Source organism: Notechis scutatus, unplaced genomic scaffold (genome assembly GCF_049901735.1).
Source record: "Notechis scutatus isolate UNSWTSFEM ecotype Mainland unplaced genomic scaffold, rNotScu1.2 NSCUCTG21, whole genome shotgun sequence".
Lineage (NCBI taxonomy): Eukaryota > Metazoa > Chordata > Lepidosauria > Squamata > Elapidae > Notechis > Notechis scutatus.
This window is the reverse complement of record NW_028263079.1, coordinates 174,921-198,303: the sequence shown is the minus strand read 5'-3', so window position 1 is coordinate 198,303 and position 23,383 is coordinate 174,921. Positions and strand designations below refer to the sequence as shown.

The 23,383-nt window shown below is 38.0% G+C and overlaps 1 protein-coding gene across 1 annotated transcript; it reads right to left on the bottom strand.

Annotated features, from left to right (window-relative positions):
• Positions 1–1,090: 1,090 nt before the first annotated feature.
• On the bottom strand, positions 1,091–18,695 carry LOC113426767 (vomeronasal type-2 receptor 26-like). Its single transcript, XM_026689168.2, has 5 exons — positions 18,460–18,695; positions 14,700–14,991; positions 5,735–5,962; positions 4,720–4,846; positions 1,091–1,986 (listed from the first exon to the last, which is right to left on the bottom strand). The coding sequence occupies exons 1-5, from the start codon at positions 18,693–18,695 to the stop codon at positions 1,091–1,093; spliced, it is 1,779 nt and encodes a 592-aa protein (XP_026544953.1).
• Positions 18,696–23,383: the final 4,688 nt, after the last annotated feature.

Genomic DNA, 23,383 nt, shown 5'->3' with positions numbered 1-23,383 from the left:
CAATGTTGAAAAGTTGTCCCAACCTTTTCCTGTACTATGGAGAGATTCAACGTTTATAGAGACATACTGTGATGTTTAAATCAAATTGACAAGAGACTTTATGAACAATATCAGAGCTTGTTTATTGCATTTGCAAAGGCAGAATCATTCTTGGGTGCTAGAGGACATTTTTCATAGGCAATCTTGAGAGTTTTATACATTTTCAAAATCCTTACCCAATTACCACCTCTTTTTCTTATAAGCTAACTTATTGAGTAGGTAAAGGGTCTTATTCCCATAACTGTTTACCCATCTGCTTATCAATTTCAAGTAATCTTCATCCTTCTTGGCATACTCTCTATCTTTTTGGCATACCCCTATTGATAGCATTATTAATTTTAGCATGACAACTGGACATTGTGACCCACCAACCATCCAATGACCTGCAAAAATATGTACAGTATAACCACAATGTACAAAACAAAACTTGTTATTGCAAACTCTTTACATAATGTCTTGCTTAATATTCCAGTAAATGCCTTAGCTTACACAGAGGTTAAAAATGGCATTACCTTAGCATCTTTAGCATCTATCTTTTACAGGGATAAAGTTCACCTATCACACATACACACCTCGTTTCTGTTTTTGTTTTTCAAACTTATTATCTTCAAGCAAACACAGATGTTCACCTGATATGAATATAGGCATACACAAGTACCATATTGCTCGTAAGAGTAAGGTGACACAAACTCCCATCATTCATTTCCTTCAAATATTAAGTCCAACAATTTCAGCATTAGTTTTTCCTTCAAATATATTTCATGTTGAAGATAATTAGAGTAAGAAACATGTAATCAAATAGTCATACGTGGTCTCCTCAGTTTTAATAAACAGTTTGAGGACACAGCAAAAACCACTGACTGAAGGCCGGAAGATACCATGGCTGATGTACATAACAATTTCTAGGAGGATAAAATCTGATCATAAGAGTAAGGGAGAGACATTAATAACAAAAAAGAAGAAATTTGAAAATTGAAAATTTAGAAACATCAACTTGGATCTATTAAATAAAACATTTGAGAAGCAGTTCTATAACAATCACTTTCTCAATCTATTTTATCTTAAGATGTTCTTTTGTATTCAGCTTTGGCCTTAGCACAATAATGTAGCATTTAGGGATGAAGATGCAGACCAACAGACCAGCACTGGAAACCAAGATAGAGAAGACCTGCACAGCCACCATGTACTTCCCTTTGATACTCAGGTAGGCAGGAATGAAAGACACCCAGACGCTGCAGAATACCAGCATGCTGAAGGTGATCAGCTTGGCTTCATTGAAAGCTCCAGGCAGATTCCTGGCCAGGAAAGCCACCGTGAAGCAACTGACAGCCAGGAAGCCCATGTAACCAAGAGCAAAATAAAACATAGTGACTGAGCCCTCATTGCATTTCAAGATAATCTCTTCAAGCTGAGAATGCTTGTCAAACTCAAGGAAAGGGGGACAAGCTCCCAACCAAATGCTACCAATAACAACTTGGACACTTGAGCAAGATAAGACAATGGAGTTGGCCAAGCTCTTCCCCAGCCATTTCTTCATCTTATTTCCTGGCTTGGTAGCCAAAAACGCCAACACCACTGTGATGGTTTTTGCTAGCACTGAAGAAATGGCAGCTGTGAATATGGTGGTGAAGACCATTTGTTGGGAAAAGCACGTGGCTTGCATGGGTCGGCCAATGAATAGGAAGGAGGATAAGAAGGAAAGCAGAAGGGAACCCAGGAGAATGAAGGAAAGGTCTCGATTGTTGGCCTTCACAATTGGAGTTTCTAGGAATTTAATGAAGATTCCCAGCACAAAGCTTGTGATGAAGACCATGAACCCAGCAAAGGAAACAAGAAGAATCCCCAAATGTCCTTCATAAGACAAATAAGTTATAACTTTAGGAACACAGTGGTCTTTCTTCTCATTTGGGTGCTGATCATCTGGACACCTGGTGCACTTTTCTGCATCTAAAAAAAATAATAACATTAGCATATCTGCCACTGCCTCTCATTTTCCATTCTATCCAGCATGTTCAGGAGTGGGATTGTACTGGTTCAGAGTGGCTCGGGCAAACAGGTAGTTCCAATGATCATTTGGCCCTGCCCACCTGCCCCTGTCCTATTCTGTCCTTTGTTTCCATCTTTTGTATGGCACAGCAAATTGCTGTGCCTCAGCTGTTATACTACAGGGCTTCAGTAGAAGGTAAGTATTAGAGCTGAAAATAGGTGGTTCTGAAATGCTACGCACGCATGCAGACTACACATGCATGTGCAAAGTGCGCTCTCACTGGTTGTTACACTGGTTGAATCTCACCCCTGAGTATGTTCCTTAGGTGGAAGCTGAAAACAAGGAGACCCAAAGGACATTTGTGTTGTGGTTCACTGACAGCAGGTGCAGATGGCTGAGGTCTCGGAAAGCGAGGACTCAGATGAGGGGCCTGCGTGTGATGCAGGGATGGGACTTGGACCATCAGGGAGCGAAATGCTGCCTTCGGAGATTGTGGAGGCTGGCAGCAGTGATGAAGAGGTCCCCGAGGAGCCTGTGCCCAGTGCATGTGCACGCAGGACTGCTCAAAGGAAAGAGCAGCTGCAGCAGCACAGGTGACTCAGGAGTAAGGCTGCAAGGTAATGGCCCCTCCCTTAAGAGATAAAAGCCAGCTGAGAAACCGGAGTTCTTTGCAGGAAGCAAAGAAGTTTTTGCACTCAAGCCTTGTGGACATTCGGAGTATCTTGGTTGGTGTTTGGAGACTCTTTGTGTTTGAAATATTTCTTAGTAACTTTATCTAGTGTTCTTGGCAGCCTTGCACAACCTTGGCAAGGCTCATTCTTATCAGAGACAATTAGTTTGAAACAGCCTTTTAACCATGAAGGAACGGAATTCTTAAAGAATCATTAAAAGGTTTTGCTGTTACCTCTGTTTGGTGTTTGTTTCCTTGGAACAAAGTTTGGGTCAGAACAATTTGTGATGGTGTATATGTGTATGTTTTTATAGAGTGTGCAAAATATGCAGTGGAGATGGATGAGGAGGAGATTTTCATTAACAAAGGAGATAGGAAGCTGATGAAGTGACTGATTTAATTGTGTGGTTCTGCCATGGTGGTGGGGGATGGTTTTTTTTAAAATGGGTTTTTATTATATGGGTTTCCTTAAAAAACATTAAGTTGCTCAAAGTCACCTACTGTATGTGTGAGTTGGACAGCTATGTAAATTAAGTAAATAAATAAAATACTTGTTCTGCAGGAAATTTGAATTTTACTCATGCAGTAAAAATCATATCCAAGTAAAGATGAATTTGAAGCAGCTAAGTTCTTTTAACATTGCAAAACTTTAATCCATGGAATCAGTGAATTTGAAATAAAGGATATCTTCCATGTTCTTATACCAGCTAATCTAAATTGGACCCCAGGTTGCTCTTTTCAAAAAACTGTTTTTTTTCTCTTGAAGACATTTCACTTCTCATCCAAGAAGCATCTTCAGTTCTGAAGACCATTCCCCACCATTCAGTCAGAACTGAAAATGTTTCTAGGGTGAAAAGCAAAACATCTTCAACGGGGAAAAAAACACAGAAAGTCTTGCCTTTGGAAAAACTACCTTTCGGACAACCATGACATTCATTTGAATTAGAGGTTATTAAGCAGGTGTTTTTTTTAAATGTAATCCCTTTAATAGCTGCATTTTGCCTTCGAAATATTTTGCATAGTGTGCTTTTGCTGGTTTTACTCTCCTTATAAGAACTGTTTGTTTGTTTGTTTGTTTGTTTGTTTGTTTGTTTGTTCGTTCGTTCGTTCGTTCATTCATTCATTCATTCATTCATTCATTTATTTGATTTGTCAATTGCTTACAAGATAACAGGTATAAGTATAAACATGAGTAAGAATACAGGAAATAGGTATGTATAAATGTGGACAATAGGACAGGGATGGTAGGCACAATTGTGTGCTTATGCACGCCCCTTACAGACCTCTTAGGGATAGGATGAGGTCAATAATGGATAGTCTGAGGTTAAAGGACTGGGGGTTAGAGGATGTAACAACAGAGTCAGGTAGTGCATTCCAGGCATTGACCACTCTGTTGCTGAAGTCGTACTTTCTGCAATCAAGTTTGGAGCGGCTTACATTGAGTTTGTATCTGTTGTGTGCTCTTGTATTGTTCCAATTGAAGCTGAAGTAGTCATTGACTGGTCGGACATTGTAGCAGATAATTTTGTGTGCTACACTTAAGTCTAACCATAGGCGGTGTAGTTCAAAGTTGTCAAAGCCCAAAATCTCAAGCTGGTGGTGTAGGGTATTCAGTTGCGAGTAGAGGAGTGTAGTACTCTTCTTGTGAAATACTTCTATTTCAGATAATTGAGGTCAACCATTTGCCAACTTTGTCATTCCTGATTGATGGCTATTATAGAATCATAGTATTGTACAGTACTTTGGAGGTCATCTGGCTTTGACTTAAATAATTTTTAAAATCAAAATAATTTGTTTGGAACAGGAGGATAAATTACTTCTTCCTTTAGAGATATCCCTAAAAATAACAAAGGACAGAACGAGGAAGCAATGCAGTGAGATCTGCTGTATGGGGCAATAATAAATCTTCTGGAATCTTTTGAAGCATGGCTTGAGGCTCATGATTTAATTAGGGCAACCTCTGGAACCCTGACAACTAGCAAATTCATTACTCCAGGACTACCACTCCTTCATAATCACTCACCTTCCTGAGCAGAGATGGCTCCTTCTGCACAAACAACACAATTGTAACAGCACATGGGTCTCCCTCTTTCAGCCATCTTGTGGAATCCACGAGAACAACTTTGTACACACTTGGAAAGAGGCAGGGGCTAACATAGAAACAAGGAAAACAAGGAAAATGTCTTAGGACAACTTTAAATCCATATAGCCTTAGTAGATAAGGCTTGGTAAGGTTAATAAGTATGTAAGCCTTACTTACTTGCTTATTTAGTATGTAAGGCTTACTTACTTATTTACTTAGTAAGTAAGCCTTACATACTTAGTTACTTAGTAAGTAAGGCTTAGTAAGGCTTTTTAAAGTCTTAGTAAGATCACACCTGGAATATTACATCCAGTTTTGGTTTACAAAAAAAAGTTGAGACTTTGGAGAAGAAGTGCAAAGAAGACCAGATAATTAAAGGTCTGGAGACTAAAACTTATGAAAAATGGTTGCAGGATTTGGGTTTGCTTAATCTAGAGAAAAGAAGGACTAAGGGGGACATGATAGCAGTATTCCAGTATTTGAGAGGCTGCCCCAAAGAGGAGGGGGTCAGTTTATTTTTGAAAGCACCAGAAGGCAGGACGAGAAACAATGGATGAAAACTAATCAAGGAGAGAAGCAACCTGGAATTAAGGAGAAACTTCCTAACAGCGAGGACAATTAAGCAGTGGAACAGCTTGCCCTCAGAGATTGTGGGTGCTGGAATTTTTAAGAAAAGACCGGACAGCCATCTATCTGAACTGAGCAAGAGGTTGGACTAGCAGACCTCCAAGGTCCCTTCCAGCTCTATTCTGATTGATTAAGTACCTCAAGATGAATACTTGCAATGTGACTTCTGATGGTGCTTGCATATTTCAATATATAGTGACAGCTGTATCGAAATTTCTTTGGATTTAACTGAATAGCAAAAATGAAAGCAATTTCCCTTCCTGAGATCTCTACACTCATCATTGCTATTATTGAGAAATGGAGAAACAGTGAATTTCAATTTCTGTACCTTGTTGAGTAATTCCAGGTGCTCGAGAGCATCCTGATTGATTGAAAATTTGAAATCCGAGGATCTCTGTTTTATTAGACTCCCAAACATCACTTTGGTGACAGAGTTATTTGGAAAAACCATCCAGTTCATGATGTCCAAATCAGCTACCAGGTTTCCTTTTTCATCCAAATGTATTCCATCCAAGGAACGATTGTGCAGTTGAGAGTTTTGGAGGAAACGGTGAAGCTAGAACAGAACAGAAAATAAAACCAAAAAAATGTAGCATGTTTCTTAGCAAACGAGAAGCCTATTTGCTCCGACAATGTGCATCAATTTTCGCTTGTGATTTCATTTAAATTTGTTTGTAAAACTGCTCAGAGTTTGGTGGCTGTATAAGTTGAATGAGTGAATGAATGCCTGTTGATACCTGAATTGCTTATGGTTGAATCTTCTTTCCAGATTCAAATAGCTGTGGCCAAATAGAGCTAATTTATTTATTTATTTTATTTTATTTGGTTTGTCAATTGCTTACAAGATAATAGGTATAAGTAAAAACATAGTTATGAATACATGGATACATATAAGAAAAATAAAAGAAACAATAGGACAGGGATGGTAGGCACATTGGTGCACTTATGCACGCCCCCCACTGACCTCTTAGGAAAGGGGTGAGGTCAATAGTAGACAGTCTAAGGTTAAAGTTTTTGGGGTTTGGGGAAGAAACCACAGAGTCAGGTAGAGTATTCCAGACATTGATCACTCTGTGGCTGAAGTCATATTTCCTGCAATCAAGTTTGGTGCGATTAACCATGAGTTTGTATCTATTGTGTGCTCTTGTATTGTTATGGTTGAAGCTGAAGTATTCATTGACAGGTAGGACATTGCAATGTATGATTTTATATATTATACTTAGATTGGACCAAAGATGGCGTAGTTCCTAGGTCTAGAATTTCAAGTCTGGTGGCATGATATTCTGCAACGAGTAGAGGAGTGGAGAACTCTTCTTGTGAAATATTTCTGGACCTTCTCAACTGTGTTAATATCAGATACATAATGTGGGTTCCAGACTGATGAGCTGTATTCGAGTATTGGTCTAGCAAATGTTTTGTATGCTCTAGTTAGTAGTGTAATATTACCAGAGAAAAAGCTACGTAAGATTAGGTTAACAAATCTTAACGCCTTTTTGGCTATGTAGTTACAGTGGGCTCTAGCACTTAGATCATTAGAGATGAGTACTCCAAGATCCTTGACAGAGCTTGGATCATCAACAAGGTCTTGACTATTCAGCCTGTATTTTATTTTCTGATTATTATTTTTTGCCAATATGGAAGACAAAGCATTTATTTGTTGAGATTTGAAGTTGCCATTTGTTTGACCATTCTGATACATAGTCGAGGTCTTTTTGAAGGGTAGCAGTATTGTCTGTGGTGTTGAACAGCTTTACTTCATCAGCAAAGAGAATGCAGTTGCTCTTATTATGACCACAGAGGTCATTTATGTAGCGTATGAAGAGAGTTGGTCCTAGAACACTGCCTTGGGGGACACCACTGTTGACAGGTACAGAAATAAATTTTATAGGACACTCCCAATTTTGACCATTTGTTGTCTGTTTGACAGGAATGCTTCTATCCAGTTATGCAGGTGTCCAGAGATACCGTAAGATTTTAGTTTTAGGAGTAGTTTGTCATGTACCACTGAATCAAAGGCTTTACAGAAGTCTATGTAGATTGCATCTATTGCTTTGCCCTGATCGAGTTGTGTAGTCTATATGTTTTTGCAGTGTAAGAGTTGCAGATTGCAGGATAGTTTTTTTTCTGAAACCAAATTGTTTATTAGAGAGTAGGTTGTTTGTCACTAAGTGGAGGATAATGGGTTGGTTAATAATTGATTCCATTACTTTACAGGTGATGCAGCATAAAGAGATTCGTCTGTAATTTTCAACTAGGCTGGGGTCTCCTTTTTTGAAGATGGGGATGACAGTGGCTTATGACCATTGGTTAGGCAAGGAGCTGGTCCTGAAAGATTTTTCGAAGATTATGCTTAGAGGTTCAGCTATGGCAGTGGATAGCTTTTTTAAGAAGTAGGCACACATTCTGTTCGTCCAATAGATAGAGATGGTTTTAGATTGCATAGTGCTTTTTCAACATTGTCTGCTGTAAAATCGATATGTATTAGATCATTGTAGTTGACTGTGGTTCGACTAGGAAATACTGGGCATGATCCACTGCTGTTTACAAATACTGAGCCAAAGAATGTGTTAAAGAGGTTGGCTTTAATAGTGTCATCATTGCAGTCCTTACCATTTGATCATTTCAGGGGTGGGATGGACCTTGAGTCTTTTAGTTTGTTGTAGAAAGCATGGGTGGAATTGGTGTGTAGAAGGTTTTCCTCTTGTTTAATGTGATAATTGGTGCATTCAGTCTTTATCTGGTGGCATAAATTTTTGTATTGGCTTTTTAAGTTGGCAATGTGATCAGATTTGTTTTTCCGCCAACGTGATCTCTTTTTGGATTGAAGCTTCCTTATTGTTATAGGTAATCTGTTTTTTTCTGGTTTTTGGAATTGTTATTGGTACATATAGTTTGATGACTCTTTTGACTTCAAGTAAAAATATGTTGTAATGGTCTTCAACAGTATTGCATCCAGTGAATAGAAATTGCCAATCAAGGCATGAGAGATCATTGTCTATAAGATCATAGTTGCCTTTTTTGAAGATATAATTGGGGATCACATTGTTCCGTTGATTTTTTGTGTGGATGTATGTTGAGATAAAAATCAATCATGCTGTGGTCACTGTTGGAAAAGGGTTCTTTAATTTGTATTCCATAAATTGAATTCAAACTATTGCAGAAGATGAGATTGATGCAGTCTAGTATTGTTGGTTACTAGTTGTTCCAGTCCCAGGTTTGTTACTGCATTGTAGAAGGTTGCATGTACACGTTCAGTTTTACATTCGTTTAGGGTCCAGTTAATGTGAGGTAGATTGAAATCACCAAACAAGATAAAAGTGTGTGGGCAGGATGTTGCCCATGTTAGTAGTGAATTTAGCTTGTTTACATGTTCAATGTCATAATCAGGTGCTCTGTAACATAGTAAGAATCGAAATGTGATATTTAAGGACAGTTCACAGACGATGGTCTCAGAAAGAGCAAGCTCTTGGGTAACTTGGATGTTTTTTAGATGTGAGGACTTTTTATAGAAGATAGCAACACTACCTCCTCTACAGATTTCATGATCTGATCAGTAAACATGATAGTCTCTTACTGTAGTAATGGAGTCAGGGAGAGATGTGTTGAGCCATGTTTCACAGACAAATATGATGTCGAATTTAGCCATATTTAGTAAGAGGAGAAATTCAGGTATTTTATTCACAAGGCTAAGTAGCTTGCATTTAAGGCCAGTTGTAGTTGGAATTGAGCTAGTTAGGGGCGTGCATGCCTAGATTTGAGTGATGGTGGGTGGATGAGGTTGGGTTGGATGTGGAGTTGTGGGTTATGTGACTTACTTTTGATACAATCAGTGCGGTAGTCAATGTAGGGATCCTTCTCTCCATCTTCAGTCTTCTAACACACATACACAAAAACAGAAACCTTGTAATATTTTATAGGCTAACATTTTATTCTCTCTTCAGCTTTCATAGAAGCGTTCCCTCATCATTAGATCTTACTTCATTGTAGAGGCCTCCATGGAAGGAAAGAATTCTAGAATGGAATAATAGGGGAATGTATCTAAGTCAACGGCCAGTCCAGTATAAGAATCTACCATGTAGGATCCTAAAATGGGAAGTTTTGAAGGGAGATTGTCTAGTCCAATATTTTGTCCAGTGCAGGAATGCAACATCCCTGGCAGATGGTCATCCAGCCTCTCTTAAAATACTTCCAGTGAAGCAGAATCCACCATCGCTCAATATCTAGAGTCCTTCAAAGATCTCATCCCAGATAAGTCTCATTATGAAATGCAGCACCTACTTGATGAAGTTATGAAATTTGTATTTTGAAGTCATTAAAATGTCATTGGGTGACATCAAATTGTACACGTTTATTTTTAAAATTAAAAAAGCCACTGACCCAAAACTTGTACTTTTCACCTTGTTTCTCTAATAAAGGAGAATATTTGTAGCTCAAAGTTGAAATGAGAGGTCCTTGGTGCTCTCTGAGCTTGATTATTTTCTTGCACAGTTTCATTACCCAAACTAGGTAACACCATCAGTGCTATGATGCTGTTGGTGTCATTTTTCTTTCTTTCTTTCCACTGATTTTGATCAACACTTATATACTGCTTTGAATGTTGTCCAAAATCTCAAATCCGTAAAAGCCATACCCCACATCAAGGATAAGTCCATGCAATAAAACCCATTGTAGAGTTTAAAAGTTAATTTTTGAAATAGTTTTTCTTAATTTTGATTCTTTCGGCTTAAATCATGTTTACAGTGTAGATCAGGGGTTCCCAACCTGGGGTGCTTGCACCCCCTGGGGGTGCGAGATGATATTCCAGGGGGTGCAAGAAAAGTCCAGGTAAATAATAGGATATGTTGGCATTTTTTTTTCTTATGCAATGGATTAACTTTGTTTTCATTTTAGAGTTAAGTATCGTTATTTAGTGGCCATCACATACATAGCTCAAAAGATTCAATCCTACCATATATTTAATGCACTCAGTAGTTCCTAAAGTCTAAATTTCAGGGGGTGCGAGGTTCGAGTGAAATTTATTTAGGGGTGCAGGGAGAAAAAAAGGTTGGGAACCACTGGTGTAGATAGACATAGACTATCTTTATAGTGACTTTATTGTCACTTTGAATGTATATTAATTGGTATACATTAAAATGAAATTTCATTGCATACAGTTCTCAGAGGGTCTCCACCTCCAATATACACTACATAAACATGACTAAATAAATAAATAATGCATATACCCACATATATTATATGACACAAACAAAGTCACAGGCAGAACATTGCTGGAACTGAGAATACTCTTTAATACTGTAATATACTTTGGAAATAATCCTAAGGAAGACATGCAACGCAGATACTAAGAATTGCCTTGCATTTTGAGGAGAGGTGTGAAGAAGGATTGCCATATCATAAATAGAAAGAAATGTTTGTCCTTAGAATAAAAAAAAAATGTGGATCAGGGTTGAAAGAACAATCAGCAAAGCAAGCTCCGGATGATAACCATTTTTTTAAAAAATGTTGATGACTTTCTGGTCTGTGTAATATAATTAATGATTCATGACGGCTGATATACCTGTTCTATCTCTGTATAATCCTTTACCAAGTTACAATGGGATCTCTCAGCACTTAGCCTTGGCTGGGAAACCAGGTAATAGTATTATAGGATATTTTATCAAATTTTGTTTCAGATTTCCATTGTTTGGGGTCATGTTTTAAAGGAATCACTGTTTTTCCACAACACTATAAAAAAAATCTATCATATCCCAACATGAAAAACGTAACACCTAACATGAAAAACATCATCAAAAAAGCACAACAAATAATGTTCTTTCTGTGCCAACTCAGGAAGCTCAAACTGCCCAAGGAGCTGCTGATCCAGTTCTACAGAGGAATTATTGAGTCTGTCATCTGCACCTCTCTAACTGTCTGGTTTGGTTCTGCAACCCAAAAGGACAGACACAGACTTCAGAGAGTAATTAGGACTGCAGAAAAAACAATTGCTACCAACCTGCCTTCCATGGAGGACCTGTATACTGCATGAGTCAAAAAGAGGGCTGTGAAAATATTTACAGACCCCTCACATCCCGGCCATAAACTGTTTCAACTCCTTCCCTCAAACAACCCTATAGAGCATTGCACACCGGAACAACTAGACACCAGAACATTTTTTTCCTGAACACCATCACTCTGCTAAGCAAATAATTCCCTCAACACTTATCAACTATTTACAAAGTCTGCACCACTATTACTATTAATCTTCTCATCACTTCTTATCTATCCCCTCCCACTTGTGACTGTATGACTGTAACCTTGTTGCTTGTATCCTAATGATTTTTATTGACTCTTTTTATTGATTTGATTGCTTATTGTACCCTATGATTATTACTAAGTGTTCTACCTTATGATTCTTGACTCTTGATGAATGTATCTTTTCTTTTATGTACACTGAGAGCATTTGGACTAAGACAAATTCCTTGTGTGTCCAATCACACTTGGCCAATAAAGAATTCTGTTCTATTCTATTCTATTCTATTCTATTCTATTCTATTCTATTCTATTCTATTCTATTCTATTCTATTCTATTCTATTCTATTCTATTCTATTCTATTCTATTCTATTCTAAAAAGAGTCAGAGGATAAAAGAAAAGGAGCATCCAATTACCAAACATGCAGATTTTAATATTTGATTATCATGCACAAGAACAATCTCTATTATGGCGATCAAGATACCTGCCAAGGTTGTAGACTTGGAGTTTTCAACCTTTCTCCACTCATCTTTCTTTCCCTCTTGGATCTGGATGAAAAAGCAGTATTTAACACCCATGCCACAGCCCAGACAGTATTGTAAATGAAGTATTTGTCTAGGGAGAAAATTATTTCCACCTTATCTTGGGGCAGAATCTTTACTTCCTGCTTCTCTCGGCATCTTCTCCGGCTTTTCACAGCAAAGACATTCCTTGCAGAAAAACAACAATAAGCGTTGAGTTCAAACTTCTTCATGTAATCGTAGAAAGCTATAAAATTGTAGGGTTTTCTCTTTTTTTGGGTACGGATGAAGAAGGAGAAAAGGCTGTGGAGGTTTTGAAAAAACAGTTTACGTTGGAGCAGTTGCATCGTGAAGTCCCACAAAGCTGTGGTGATCCAGATTTTTCCCATGATGGGTTTTGTCATGCTCCTAATTATTTCTTGTATAATGGCTATTCCTTCTAGGAAGGAATTGCCTTCTGCACAGTAAACAAAGACATTAACCTGCCTCCATGTGTAGAAGAAAGCAGAAAAGACTTTCAGGTTGTTGTTGTTGTTAGTCACCAAGATGCTTTTTGATATAATGACACAAATCCCATTCTTCAAGAGTAGAGGTGCCAACGTCCTTAGGAACTGTTCCCCATTGTCAGTGTTTGAAGCAAAGAGACCAATGAAGCTCCACTCAAAGTGCAAAAGCAACCTGACAATTCCTGGGTATTGTGTTCCTTCTGCAGGGATCATCCGATAGAAAAAAGGGAACCGGATTTTATCACTCAGAACCTGGGAAACAAAAGTAAAGCTGATCTGAAAAAGGAATGAAGATGTTAAAGTTTGCTTTCAAGGTTGAACACAGCAAAAAATTTAGCTATGTACCAAATAGAGAGCTAATGCAATCCTAAATTGCATTAACAGAGGGATACAATCAAAGTCAAGTGAGGTACTAATACCACTCTATAAAGCCTTAGTAAGACCACACCTAGAGTCTTGCATCCAGTTTTGGTCACCACACTATAAAAAAGAGGTTGAGACTCTAGAAAAAATGCAGAGAAGAGCAACCAGGATGCTTATGGGACTGAAGAATAAAACATATGAAGAATGATTACAGGAACTGGGCATGGCTAGTCTAGTGAAGAGGAAGACCAGAGAAGACATGATAGTAATCTTCCAATATTTGATGGGTTGTCACAGAGAGGAAGGGGTCAAGCTATTTTCCAAGGCACCTGTAGGCCAGACAAGGAATACTGGATGGAAACTGAACAAGGAGAGATTTAACCTGGAAATAAGGAGAAACATTCTGACAGTGAGAACAATCAACCAATGGAACAGCTTGCCCTCAAAGTTGTGGGAGCACCATACTTGAGACCTTCAAAAAGAGATTGGACTGCCATTTGTCTGAAATGGTGTAGGGTCTCCTGTTTGGGTGGTGGGTTGGACTAGATGACCTATGAGGTCCTTTCCAACTCTGATTATCTGTCATCTGTTAGAGAGATTTTCTTAGAACGGAATTGGAAGGGACCTTGTAGGTTATCTAGTCCAATCTCCCCACTTTCTGACAAGTGGCTGTCCAGTCTCTTCTTGAAAGCCTCCAGTGATGAACTACCCACAACTTCTGAAGGCAACTTCTGTTTCATTGCTTGATTGTTCTCACTGTCAGAAAATTTCTCCTTATTTCTAGGTTGAATCTCTCCTTGATGAATTTCCATCAATTGTTCCTATTCTGGCCTTCAGGGGCTTTGGAGAATAGGTTGTCACCCTCCTCTCTGTGACAACTCCTCAAATATTGGAAGACTGCTGTCATGTCACCCCCAGTCCTTCTCTTCACTAGACTAGCCATGCCCACTTCTTGCAACAATTCTTCATATATTTTAACCTCCAAGCCCCTAAGCATCTTTGTTGCTCTTCTCTGCACACTTTCTAGAGTCTCAACATCTTTGTTTTTAATTTGTTCTAATCATGGATGGGATTCTCCTTTATTGCAAGAAGATCCACTGCTTAGGCTCTGTTCAGACAGTCCTCATCACCGCCACCACTACCACCACCACCACCATCATCCCTTAAGAGATCTTCAAGGAGAACATTCCTTCAGAGAAATGGCAAATATCTACATGGATGGATTAATGTGTGACTTAGGGTTCATTCATATCCTTTTAGACATACTAGGTTCAATAGACCCAACCAAGATATCCAGGCAGATTCTGTTTTAGCAATCCTGATATAATGTCTTGCACAATGGTCTACTAAATATTATTAACAAAACATATTAAAAGAGGCTAGCCATCTTTTATCCATTGCTTATTCTTTATTGTTTTAACTGTTAACTCTTTGTTTGATTGATGGGAATATTGAGAGTTGGGTGGCTTATGAGTTTAATTGTTGTTGTTGCTGTTGTTGATGATGATGATATCCAATCATGTCCAACTCTTGCCATTTCTATGGGTCACATATCTCCACATCTTCCAAGCTTACACTGCTTTGTTGAGTCATTCTATGTTCTGAAGGAAAACCCAATCTAAAAGAATTCTGCAGAGTGCCTAACCACAGAGGTGCACACTTTCACTCCTTACCTGTGGGATTTTGTAGATGGCTGCCATCGTTGAAATTTGTATGGAGATGTCTGAGTCAGCTGCTTCCAGGAGAACCCAGAGGTCTTTCTGTCTTCCACAGCTGTAGTTTGGAATGTTGGCATCTCCAACAGAAAGCAGGTCCACCAAGGCATCTGAAGTAATCCTGGTGTTTAAAAAGTTGTTGTGGAGGTTGTAGCTCAAGGTGATATTGGGTAAGAGTTTGGGATCCTGGTTGATCTCCTGGATGGCAAAAAGGAAGGACAGAATTTTCCAGTAATAGGAAGATCCTTTCCTGCAAATATACAGGCACCACATTACCATTCATGGAAATGGCTTATTAGATATATCTAAGGCTGTGCGTGCTTCAGAAATGAATTGGAGGAATTGATTTGGAGCAGACATGCAGCATTATCCAGCTAGTAATTAAAGCAGCCAAAATTTTATCCAGAGTGCCTAAAGAAAAAACACAATGCCATTGTGATGAAAATTCCACTGCGCTTTTAAAAACAACTGCCTCACTTTTCACACTTGCTCAGAAGTCTGGGGGGGAAATGGGTTGTTGCTTTAACAAATAACAGAGAGATGCCCCAGTCTTGTAAGACTGGGATGAACTGTCTAAACCTTTTTTGGGGAATGCTCTGTTGTAATAAATCCTAACACTGCTAGCCATTCATAAGGCTTTGAAGACTTGGCTATTCCCCCATGTGTTTGGGCCAGGAGATTAAGTGAGCTCTGCTGGTTCTTTTTGTTAAATAGAATTATTTCTGTTACTTTGGATATTAATGGTGTGGATTGTTGATAGGATGGTGAATATGGCAATATAAATGGTTTTAATCTAGCAACCTAGCAAGCAATCTTGCCCATGCTTCTGATCTACCCTGTCCCTTCATAGATTACAATTTGCTAAAAGCAATAAAAACGGGAAGAAAACTGCTATAAATATTTTGTAAAAGTTGTGCATCAAAAATATAAACTTGGAGGAGACGGTTTCCCTGGGCCTCTGACCTTTTCCCAAAAGGGCTAAATACAGAGAATCTAGACTAGCCCTATTTCAAGACATTTCAAAATATAGAACTTCTAAAGAGTCAGTTTGCCATAGTGGTTAAGGCACCAAATTGGAAACCAGATAATCAGGATTTCTAGTGTCATCTTACAGGACTAGTCAACTGGGTGACTCTGGGCCAGTCCTTCTCTCTCAGTCCTAAGAAGGAGACAACAGCAAACTATGATGTGGACATAATATACTTAGACTTCAGCAAAGCATTTGACAATGCGAGATGATGGATAATAAAAAAGGGCTAGAAGTTAGAGAAAGGGGGACTAATGGAATAGATACTTTTACATTATAAGGTGAATTAATAACAAGGGATTATAGAATTTTAATGAGGGTAACGTTGAATATGATATGTTGAATAATCAAATAATTGAAGAATACAATTCAACATAAATATGTGTATTATTAGTTAATTATAGAAGATTGTTGAATGTAATAAATATGAATATTAACATTCTATTTGCAGAAAAAGGAATGATATGTAGAATTTGATTGATATAAAAATAACATATTGAATAGGAGAATAATAAAAGATTGCAACTTGATAAAAACAACTATTATTATTAAAATTATATAACTTGTCAAATGTACATATGATGATAATTATTTTATCTGTATTAAATAAGTTGTAAAATCCGATCAGAAAGGGGATATTTCTTAAACATAATAGTGGAATAATTAAAACTTAGGTGATAAATAATTGAAGATTATTACTCAATATAAATTGGTAAATTATTATTAGAATCACATAAATCTGTTAAACACTACAAATATGATTAATATTTTATTTGTAGCAAAACAGGGATATTTAGAATATGGAGATTGACACAAAAGTAAGATACTGAAATGGTGAATAATTAAAGAAAATATGTGTATTAATATGAAATTTTATAAGATTGTCAACTGTATTGAATATGAACAATATTGCCATATTTATTTTAAAATGTAAGACACTCTGGTACCACACTGTCCACACAATAATATGTTTGTAACCAAGAAAAAAATATTTTAAAAAAGCAAAGTTTTTGACAAAATAGACCACAACTACTTGTTGGTAAACTAGAAAAATGTGGGATAGACAGCACCACCACAAGATTGATTTGTAACTGGATGACAAACCATATTCAACAAATAGTCCTTAGTGGTACTAGATCTACATGGAAGGAAGGAAGCAGTGGTGTACCACAAGGCTCCATCTTAGGGCCAGTACTCTACAATATCATCATAAATGACTTAGATGAAGGAGTAGAAGGGGAACTCATCAAATTTGCAGATGATACTAAGCTGGCAAGAATAGCCAACATCCCTGAAGACAAACTCAGGATCCAAAAAGATCTTAACAGTCTTGAACATGGACCCTATCCATTAGGATTAGGAAAAACCTTGTTCAAAAACAGTGACTATGACAGGGACCTTGGGATCCTAGTGTAGAATATTGCTATCATGTCACCCCAGTCCTTATTTAGACTAGCCATACTCAGTTCCGGCAATATTCTTCCTATATTTTAGTCTCCAAGCCTTTAGTCATCTTAATTGCTCTTCTCTGCACTTTTCCCCCCCAAAGTCTCAACATCTTTTTTGTAATGTGGTGACTAAAACTGGATGCAGTTGTCAGCCTTGGAAGCCATATTTTACTTGGAAGCTTCGAGGCTGCCACATTCAGTGCCTGGGAATTTGAGAGGGGGGATTTCATAGCGAGGTAGAAGATTAGACATAACAACATTCTTTCTCAGAGAGTCAAGGACATGTTACTCTGCACCTGGAGGGGAGTGACAGGAGGGATGTCTCCACTTGGGATGAATGATTCGATTGGGCCATGTGATGGACTGGTGGGTGCAGGAGATGGAACTTTGATTTCTCTTTTCAGAAGGGAAAACCAGAAACTCTCCAATTAGGGTTTTCCCAGATGTGCCAATATGACAACTCTAATAAAATGGAACTTGGAGGAAATGTTTGTCTCAGAGTTTATTGGTTTGTAGTTCGTTAGTTGGAACGCTGACAGCAGTATTCCAAATGTGGTCTTACTAAGGTTTTATAAAGTGGTTCTAATATTTCATACAGCTAATATTTTCGAGCAGGAAATATTCACCAGCCAAGGAAACAAACCATAATAAGTAGAGAATGTTAAGAAGAGCTCCTATCTATTGGGGAAACCTGGACTAAATAGAGGAATACTTATATTTCACAGAGTTCCCCTAGAAATAAAGGCTGGCTAATCCATATGTTGGCATGAATATTCATATACATTATCCAGGCTTGCAGACTAACCATATAATAAAATATGACCTGGTCTCAGTTATTTTGTTCCTCCTGCTTTCATTCACACAGCGGAATGGAATGGAATGGAATGGAATGGAATGGAATGGAATGGAATAGAATAGAATAGAATAGAATAGAATAGAATAGAATAGAATAGAATAGAATAGAATAGAATAGAATAGAAATGATGTGATGGAATTGCACACACAAGGAATTTATTTTTGGTGCATATGCTCTCAGTGTACATAGAGAAAAAATAAAATACATTCATCCCAGAATTATAAGATACAACATTTAGTGATATTCATAAGTTACTAATAAGCAATCAAATCATACTAGGAAACAAATAAAACAATATAAATTGTAAAGATACAAGCAACACGGTTATAGTCATAAATGGGAAGAGATAGGTACTAGGAAGGATGAGAAGAATAGTAATAGTCTTACCATGAAATGTTAGCAGATGGAGGCCTTTGAAAATCATTTGGTAGAAACCAGGCAGGCGATATAGAGAGAAGTCCAGCAATAACATGGTCCCCTGGCTTGTAGCGATTCCCTTCATTGAATTCCTCATGCTCCAAAGTTAAGGGACACTTGGTGTGGAGCATCCCACTGGCACCATAGGGCTGCAGCTGCAGCAGAAGCAGAAACAAAAGGAGCATTCTTTGAGCACCTAAGTCCATCTCCTGTGTTGCAACAGTTTAAAAAATCAGGAGAAGAAACCTTGGCAGTCTCACCATGCTGAAGTGTTGGTGGGTTGTCTAATTCAGGACAGAGTTCAGCCCAAGTTTCTCAACTATAGGGGATCAACTTAAGATCTGTGTCCTTTACATGTCACGCTTATCATTTCTCTTAGGACCTTGAGGAACCTTGGGAACAATTGTGAGACCAGACTTTCTAATGCAAACTATTGCCTCATGTTGTTTTTGAGTCATTAGAACAGTTTGAGAGGGAAAAAACCCATAGAGATTTGACTGAAAGATAAAACATCACAATAATTCAGATACTTATAAGATATAGCAGCATCTTTTCAATAGCCATTTTGTGTGATTCCACAGAGTTGAACACACAGATGTGATTCCTTAGTTCTTCTGGATCACCCTTGAGAGCCTTTCCACACTATTGATGGAAGTACTCTTAAGCCATCTTTGAGGGGGGGGGAATGAAAATTGTAACCAATGTTGATGTGAAATCTGCTGAGATCTCCGTGCTACAGGAACCCCTTTTCTGGGATGGGATGGGATGGGATGGGATGGGATAGAATAGAATAGAATAGAATAGAATAGAATAGAATAGAATAGAATAGAATAGCGAGTAGCGAGTAGCGAGTAGGGAGTAGCGAGTAGGGAGTAGGGAGTAGGGAGTAGGGAGTAGGGAGTAGGGAGTAGGGAGTAGGGAGTAGAGTAGAGTAGAAGAGAAAATAGAATAGAATAGAATAGAATAGAATAGAATAGAATAGAATAGAATAGAATAGAATAGAATAGAATAGGCTTCTGGTTTGAGTCTCTTTGGCGACAGACAGAAATCCGCAATTGTGCGTGGTTTCGATCTGTGCTCGCTGCCAAAGCGCCCCGAGCTGGCTGGTTTCGGGGCTAAGCCACCCCATAGAGGTGGTGAAGAGGGGGGAGACTGCCATCAGGATCGAGGAGAGCCGCATCTCTCTTCCCCAGCTGGCCATTACTCCCTTGCCCAAAGGCAGTTGCAGCGGTGGTCAGAAATGGCCACCTCAAAGAAGAACTGAACTGGAAAAGAATGTGCAGGAGGAAGATAAGAAGAGAAAGTTTTGGTCGACCAGGTTAAACTGAAAAAGCAATAATGTAAAGTACCCTGGAATTTAAACTAAATACCATTGTTCCCAAAGAAGATTTTAAAGCAGCGAAGGAGAGAGAAAAGGGAAAGGATTAGGGTTTTTTTTCTTCCCTTTCATATACTGACAGCTAAGAGACTTAAGCAAGAAATTGAAAAAAAAATCCACTGAGATTAATAGGCATTTAAGCTTAAAATAAAAGTCAAAGGGATAATAAAGATTTCTGGATATTTAAAAGTTTTTAAAAGCAGGAAAGGAGAAAAAAAGAATAAAAGGGTAGGATCTGGAAAAATGGAGGAGACTGCCTGGAACTACGGAATGGAACTGTAACTAAAAGGAATTTACAGTGAAACTTTAACAAGATTCCCCAAAGATACATCCTAACTGAAACTTGGCAACAAAATAATAGAACCCCAGGAAGAGAAAGTGGAAAAAAGAAGCAAGAAGAAACAGCCTTGGATTATTTAGATTACTTGGTGATTTTTGGTTTTTGCATCTAAGTGACTAAAACTAATCGGGTGGTTGTTTAAAAGTGTTTAAAATGGCATCATTCTTAGAAGAACTGAAAATGGTACTTAAAAAATGGAAAGAAGATGCACAAGAAGGGAGAGGTTCTTTTGGCTTTGTATTTCAATTCTTCGATATGGAGATCTGGAACTATGAAAAAGAACAAGAAACACTTGCAGAACAAGAAGATCGAGACAAAGAAGAAGCCATCTTTAATGATCAAATACTTTTAAGTGGGGGGGGGAAGGAAAGGGGGGAAAGAGAGTGAAAGGTTTAAGACTAGAAAAAACAACCAAAAAGAAGAAGAGTTTGAAATATAAGTATAATATTAGAAAGCAACAGAAGAGGGGATTACAGATGAGAGAATTAGAAGTAAAGAGACGAGGGGGTAAAAAGGGGAGGGAGAAGAAGAGGGGAAGAAGGTAAGGAAAAGAAGTTGTAAAAGACAGAAACAAGATATAGAGAAACAGGGAAAGATATAAGGATTGAAACCATAAGCCTATTTAGATATAATGGGTGAAAATTTAATTGTAAAAGGGATTCTGCAAAGGTACATAAGATAGCAGTGTTATATTACAAATAGAAATAATTTTAGAAAATATGACTAAAATGATGGATAAAATATTCACTGTAATGTAGTGGAATGTTTGTTAATAAAAAAATGAATTAAAGTGAATGAGATAATTAAATTCAGAAAGGATGGGAGCATTTTAATTATTATTAATGATTTATAAAAATATAAGTGAGAAATACGAAAAAAAGAATTAATTATGGAAAGTTTATAAGTGTTCCCAAGGAAATATGATATTTAATTGAAAATAAATGTTAAAGATGTTAAGATTTTAATGAATATTAATGATAGAATTGAATTGGAATGGAATGTGTGATTTATTTACCTATATATATAATCTTTTCTTTTTAAGAATATAGTGTATTTTAAGAATGTACCAAGCAGAATTCCATTGGAAGTTATGTATTATATTGAATGCTATAATCTTAAAGGTATACATTGAAGCTTAAATAAGAGTTTGAATGGATAAAATTAAAAGATATAAAGGTGTCATACTCCAGTTAGTAACTACAGGGGAAAATTTGTTTAATGAGAAAAGATAATATGAAATTGCGACAGGACAGACAAAAGTATAAATATAATGATTTGAATTAAGATGAGATAATTAAAATAAAGTTGAGAAAATTAAAAGAGGGGAAAACTATGTAGAAAATATAAAACAGTAATAAGATATGGAATAGAACATAAAAATGAGCATGAAATTGAGTTTGTGTCTGTATGAAGAAGTGATAACCTGGGACCATGCTATTTTCAAAAAAAGATGTTTTATTTGTATTTTGTTTTTGTGAAAACCCAAATAAAATTTTCAGAACCACCAGAAAAGAATAGAATAGAATAGCAGAATTGGAAGGGACCTTAAAGGTCTTCTAGTCCAACACTCTGCTCCCTGCTCCCCTGCTCAAGCAGGAAACCCTATAGAGGCACAGCTATACTGGAATTAATTCTTACTAATAGGGATGAAATAGTTGAGAAGTTATAAGAACTTTGGAGGAAAGTGGCCACGTCACATTTGAATTCACCATAATCCAACCACTGGTAATTGAATCAAGTTGTCAGTGTTCCAGCAATACCAAACTCCAATCAAAAACTTTGAGACAGGCATTTTCTCAAAGTTTCTCCTTATTGGAAAAGTCATACTGGCACATCTGGGAAAATCCAAATCTGACAGTTCCGGGTTTCCCTTCAATAATTAAAAAATACAAACCCATTCTCTGCACCCATCATTCCATCACATGCCCCAATCACTATCCATTGCAACTTGAGACATCCCTTAAACACTCCTCATCCAGGTGCAGGAATAATATGACCTTGACTGTAAAGAAGAATGCTATTATGTCTAACTACATATGCTCCATGAAATCCCCCCTCTCAATTTCCCAAGCACAGGAATGTGACAGCGTGGAAGCTGCTGGTGCTAATATGGCTTCCAAAGCCGACACAAGTCATACCAGTGATTTGGTCTTTCAGATTGCTGATTTAAATACTTTTTTTGGGTTGCTGATTTAAACAAACTTAAGAGAGAAATTAGGAAAGATTTCATGGATTTTCTATTAGTTGATCAACTACTTCAATAGAGTACTTCCCCATTGGGGTCCTAAGCCTGGCAGTGCCAAGTCTTTAGGCTCTTGCAGAAGGTCATAAGGGTGGGAGGCAATCTCACCTCAGGAAGTTAGATGTTCCAAAGGACTGGGGCCATGGCAGAGAAGGATGTTCTCTTGGACCCTGCCAGTTGGAATTCCAGCTGGAATTCCTTGACTGATGGGAACTGCATCATGCCTCCACTGCCCGTACTGTACATGGGTGAGGTGGGCTTTTCACATTGGAGTGAGATAGTTCTTGAAGTAATCTAAACCCACTCCATGCAGGAGTTTATAGATAATAACCAACACATTGAATTGCACCCAGAAGCAAACCGGCACCCAGTACAGCTAATAGAACAGTGCAGGGGTGTGATTCAACCAGTGTGAAAACCAGTTCGGTGAGCATGTGCTTTGCGCGCACGCAACGGGTGCACTCTCCACTGTGCCATGTGAAGCAGCTGAGCTTGAAAACCAGGAAATAAAGAATAGAACTAGGGCAGGTGGGAGGGGAGATAGTGGGATAGTGCCACTCATCTAGAGCTAAAGATGTCAAAATCCCAGATATTGAAGATCCATGCATCCAAAGCAATTGGTCTTGTCAGGATTCAGTCAAAACCCATTGTCTGCCATCCAGCTCCCACAGCCTCCAGGGGGCAACAACAGCATCACTTGGGATGGAGATATAAAATTGAGTATCATTCACATACTGATGATACCTCAACCCATGGTGACTGATGATGTAACTCTAGGGCTTCATGTAGATATTACAATGGATAGGATACTCTTCAATAAGTGAATGGCAATGGTCCCTCTGCCAAAGAGATAAAAGAAGGGCAGTGGGGAGACGATGGCCTTTTAAGGAACACCCCCATCTTAGAACCCCAAAGGGAGGCACCTGACAGTTAA

Bases quoted from the DNA above. Each gene is read 5' to 3' on its own strand.
- LOC113426767 (XM_026689168.2), bottom strand. From the start codon at position 18,695: ATGGACTTAGGTGCTCAAAGAATGCTCCTTTTGTTTCTGCTTCTGCTG. The intron at 5,963-14,699 runs GTAAGGAGTGAA...GTTCTGTTCTAG, and splicing joins CCATCTACAAAATCCCACAG to CTTCACCGTTTCCTCCAAAA. The intron at 4,847-5,734 runs GTACAGAAATTG...TTTCTATGTTAG, and splicing joins ACCTGGAATTACTCAACAAG to CCCCTGCCTCTTTCCAAGTG.